The sequence below is a fragment of the Dipteris shenzhenensis genome, chromosome 11, assembly GCF_047967505.1.
Source record: "Dipteris shenzhenensis isolate YYH24624 ecotype China chromosome 11, Dip_SZ_1.0, whole genome shotgun sequence".
NCBI classification, from domain to species: Eukaryota; Viridiplantae; Streptophyta; class Polypodiopsida; order Gleicheniales; family Dipteridaceae; genus Dipteris; species Dipteris shenzhenensis.
Genome location: NC_141606.1, coordinates 27868572 through 27873109, shown reverse-complemented (window position 1 = coordinate 27873109; position 4538 = coordinate 27868572). Strand labels below are relative to the sequence as shown.

Below are 4538 nucleotides of genomic sequence, written 5' to 3'. Positions count from 1 at the left end.
AATATAATCTAATAGTAGCTCAAGTGACACATAAGCAACATAATTCTAGCACATGCATCATTCAAGCTATTTCATGAACCTAGTGACAAGTTTCAAAGCATGCAATAAGTACGGACAATAACCATGCGTGGGTCTTCCTCAACTCCCAGGGAAACAAAAACAAAAATGGAGGAGCAAATACATGAGATTTGGGAATTGCATAGATGGGAAATTGAAATGTATTCTATTAGGCACTAGTGTATATGTAAAGGGTGCATGCCCATTACATAAAAAATAAAGAGTGCATGCCCATTACATAGAAAATGGAGGAGCAAATACATGAGATTTGGAAATTGCATAGATGGGAAGTTGAAATGCATTCTATTAGGCACTAGTGTATATGTAAAGGGTGCAGGCCCATTACATAAAAAATCACTAGCTAACAATGCGATTTGTTTTTCCCCAAACATTTGGTATGGCAGTTGCTTGGACAAGGGCTTGCTTGCCCAAGTTTTTTCACCCCTTGTAAAAGGGGATCGAATGTCATGCCGCCCTGTGGCATGATGCCCTAAGGCTTGCACAATGTGCATGGCAGGTGGGGATGTGTAAACACCATCATAAGAGGGGATTGCTGCACAAGCTAGTAGGATTGGACCAACCCCACTGGCAATGGAAAATCCCATTCCCTTCTTGGAGGAAAAATGCCCAGCTGGCATTTTGGGCTGAAAGTGGTCTACCGGCTTGTGCTAGCAAATTTTGGGAATTTTAGCCCAGCATTTGAATGTTGGATCGGTTGAACCAGTGAAATGTACACCCCCTCCACTTTCTCCAATCTTTCTTGCCTTTATTGTAGACTTCTCTAGTAGCACAGCAGTAGTAGATAGTGCAACCGGGAGGCCTTCTCCTCCTACGTGGCAGTCCGACATGCGGGGACATGGTGTGTCCCTGTTGGCATGCACCAGCTAGCTACCGCCCACTGGAAGCCTCGCGAGCACCAAGGTGCTACGTAGGGAGCTAAACAAAACATGTGTGTGGACCGTTCCACTCTTGAATTCCCTCGAAGGGAATGGCCGTGGGGGTATGAGGATTGAGAGGTCCGCCGAGCGTATTCCAAAATTGCAACACATGGGACCTTATAGGACTTAGCTTCTACCACCCTGTGTTTTGTCGAAGCCTAGCTAAATTTTGTCGCAGCCTTTCTTCTTGACTCGCTCTACCCGCTTCCTCTCTTTGGATATCCCACCCGCTTGTCCTCCTCCGCCTTCCTCCTCACTCGACTCCACACCTTCCTCCGGCTTTTTCAATGCCTAATTCCCCTCCCTCTCACCTTTCATGTCTCTTTTCCTCTCTCTTTTGTCGCTTGCTGCAACCTCGACGCACTCCTCCACATCCTCCGTCCGCCAGCTTTTTCCTGTTCCTCGCCTTTCTGTCATCCCTTCATTTGCACCACGTCCCCCCCGCCCCTAGTGTCACCCCATCAAAGCCTAGCTGCCACAAGCAATTCGGTTGCCTCAGCACGCACTTTAGTCCTACATCCTCGACTTGCATGCTCAAGGTTGTAATTTTCTTTTGCGTAGCCTAGCTGGAGTTGGGTTTCCACGGCAACCGATATCTCACTGTTATTCGGTGATGTATAGCCTCGAACACGATGGAGAACTCAGCATGAAATGCTCTCATGATGCTCCGTGTTGCGTAGCCTAGGAGTTGGGTTTCCATAGCAAGTCTTTCACTGTTATTTGCTGATGTATAGAATAGAATAAGATGGAGAAGTGAGCGTGAAATGCTCTCATCTTTGCTTGTGAGATAATATGGGGCTAACCAGAAGTGATCTCAGTCCTGTCACTCCGCTCAGCCAATTACTCCTGTCATTCAGCTCTTCTGGAGAAGATGGAGAAGATAGCAAGCCTGTTACTTCAAGCTCATCCAACCTATATGCTGACTTGACTGTTGTTAATGACGTTAGACAGCGCTTTAGATCCTCTCTGCGGAAGGGTGCTGAGTTGCAACAGCGCGTTCAAAGGTCTCATGCAAAGATCCAAGGTATGGCTGAAAAACTTCCTGCTCTAGAAACCTTCATGTCATCCCTTGAATCCAAAGCAAAGTCAACTACAGAACTTGAAAATCGCATCGATCAAGCATTAGGTCCGACTTTTGCTGTCCTTCATCTGTTTGATAAGGTCCACGGTTATGAACTAAATCTTTCCGAAGGTCCAAAGGGCGACGTTGGACGTTATGTAGATTACACGTCGCTCTTAGAAAAATCGGCGCTAGATCTTCAAGAAAAATGTTCCGGCGTATTGCAATCCTTGCAAGAGATAGTGCAATTTCTAGCAATCAGCAAAACCGTGGACAAATTCCGGTTACATAAGCTGCGTGAAACATCACTGGCCTTGAAAACTCTGCAAGCTGGAGAAGAGAACGTAAAAGCCGACGAGGATCTTTTGAACGAAGCATTTGAGCTGATTGAGACAGAGTTCAGAAGAATCCTTACAGATTATGGACGTCCTATGCCAGTTGCCAGCGACATGTTTCTGGAGGACGGAACCTTCAATGTTTCATTCCAACTGAAGCCTTTACTGCCAACACCAGTGGTACAGCTACTCCAACAGATTGCTCACAAATTGGCTGCAAAGGGCAGATTGAAAAATTGTCTAGAAATCTATGAGGATGTCAGGGGATGGAAAGTGTCCGAGAGCTTCCAGTCCCTGCGTCCAGTCTATTTGCAATACACCAAACCTCAGGCCCTGGATAGTCTGCAATGGGTGACACTCGAAGAATATCTTGCGATGTGGGATCGGCATATGTACTTGTTTGTAGAGGTCTTTCTGAGACCAGAAAGGATACTGTTCGACAAGATTTTCTCGGGTGTGGAAAGCGGGGACGACTGCAGCGCATGCTTTGCTAGTTTTGCAATAAAGGCAGGGCTCTCCACGCTCCTTGAATTCGGGCAGGCCTTCACGAAAAGCCAGAAGGAGCCTCAAAAGCTCTTCAAGCTCCTAGATATGTTCGAGACTATGCAGAAAGTGCTGCCGTCCTTAGCCGAGGTACTGACGGGCGACGGTTGCCGAGAGGTGCGCGGAACTTGTCGGGAGCTTCAGAAAAAGATTGTTCGCGGGAGTTGTACAGTGTTCTGGGAGTTTGGCCTGCAGGTTGAAGTGCAGAGAGAAGGAGCCCCTCCTTCCGATGGTAGCGTCCTGAAGCTAGTGAGCTACGTAGTGAACTATCTCAAATACCTGCTAAGCGACATGTACAGAAGCAGCATAAGCCAGGTGCTGAAGATCGAGCAAAGCTGGCGAGGAGGAGCCATGGAGGAGTCAGACCTCTCAATTGTCATCCGTCAGATCATGGAATCATTGCACAGAAACGTGGAATCGAGGTCACAGATGATCCAAGATCATGCACTCTCGTGCATCTTTCGGATGAACAACTACTGGTACATCTATACGAGATCCAAGAGCAGCGATCTGGGGGGGATACTGGGGGAGGCATGGCTGAACGAGGAGAGGGAGAGCGTGGAGCACATAGCGTTACAATACGAGAGGGAGGCATGGGGGAGGGTGGTGGGGAATTTGAGCATGGGAGGCTTGCATGGATCATCATCATCATCGACAGAGAGCAACAAAGCGAGGGACGTAGTGAGGCAGAGGATCAAATCGTTCGAGGAAGCGTTAGCAGAGATGAATTTGAAGCACACGAGGTGGAGGTTTCCGAGTGTGGAGTTGAGGCAACAGGTAGCAGCCGCAGTGATTCAGCTGGTGGTGCCTGCATATCGAAGCTATCTCTACAACTACGGACAGATCTTGCAGCAACCTGGAGATTTCACGAACTCGCAGCTCAGTCCTGAGGATGTCGAAGGTCTTCTCTTAGCTCTCTTCCAAGACAGATTACCTGCAGTTCCTAGAACTAATCCCGTCCTTGCAGCAGGCCGCTTCCCAGCTAATAGCAGACAACTCGTCTATGAATCCAGCTGATCACCACCTTTCCCTTGCATGCACCTCATCATCAATCAACAACTGGAATCACCTGATCCTTCGCTTACATCCCCCCCTTAAATTTCTCTCCAGTTCAAATTACACCACCTCTACTTACTCCTCGTTTGTCTGGCCATCTTGATTCATGCCAAGAGTGCATGCATCCTCTTGCTCTTACTGAATTAAGCTTCTAGCTTGCATGAATTGGGCACGCTCTTTTGCTTCCTGATCCGCGCCGCTCCTCCTATCTTGACTAATTTCTCATGGTTTTATCGAAGGGATCGCAGAGCTAATCTCCTTCGTTGCTGGTCCTAAATGCTGCTGATCTCAGCTTTTTCTTTTTGAATCAAGCTTCAGCTATCTCTTGAATTCCGACCCTCAATTCGGCGCCTCTTTTGTACCTTTTGGGCTGCACGTAAATCCTCTCCATCTCAAACACCTTAACGTCTATATCATGTGTATGACATCGACTTTTGGGCGAGGAGAGCGGTCCGAGCCGACTTGGATCAAGCTTCTACCTCATGAATCGGAGCAAGGATTAGGGTGAGCAGCTGCTTGCAGGTACTTTTGAACCTCTCCGATTCAACC

At 47.8% G+C, this 4538-nt stretch overlaps 1 protein-coding gene across 1 annotated transcript; it reads left to right on the top strand.

The window, feature by feature from the left end:
• Positions 1-1787: 1787 nt before the first annotated feature.
• On the top strand, positions 1788-3950 carry LOC147896852 (exocyst complex component EXO70I-like). Its single transcript, XM_087381163.1, has one exon. It carries the CDS (start codon positions 1788-1790, stop codon positions 3948-3950), a length of 2163 nt encoding a protein of 720 aa, XP_087237289.1.
• Positions 3951-4538: the final 588 nt, after the last annotated feature.

Bases quoted from the DNA above. Each gene is read 5' to 3' on its own strand.
- LOC147896852 (XM_087381163.1), top strand. From the start codon at position 1,788: ATGGGGCTAACCAGAAGTGATCTCAGTCCTGTCACTCCGCTCAGCCAA.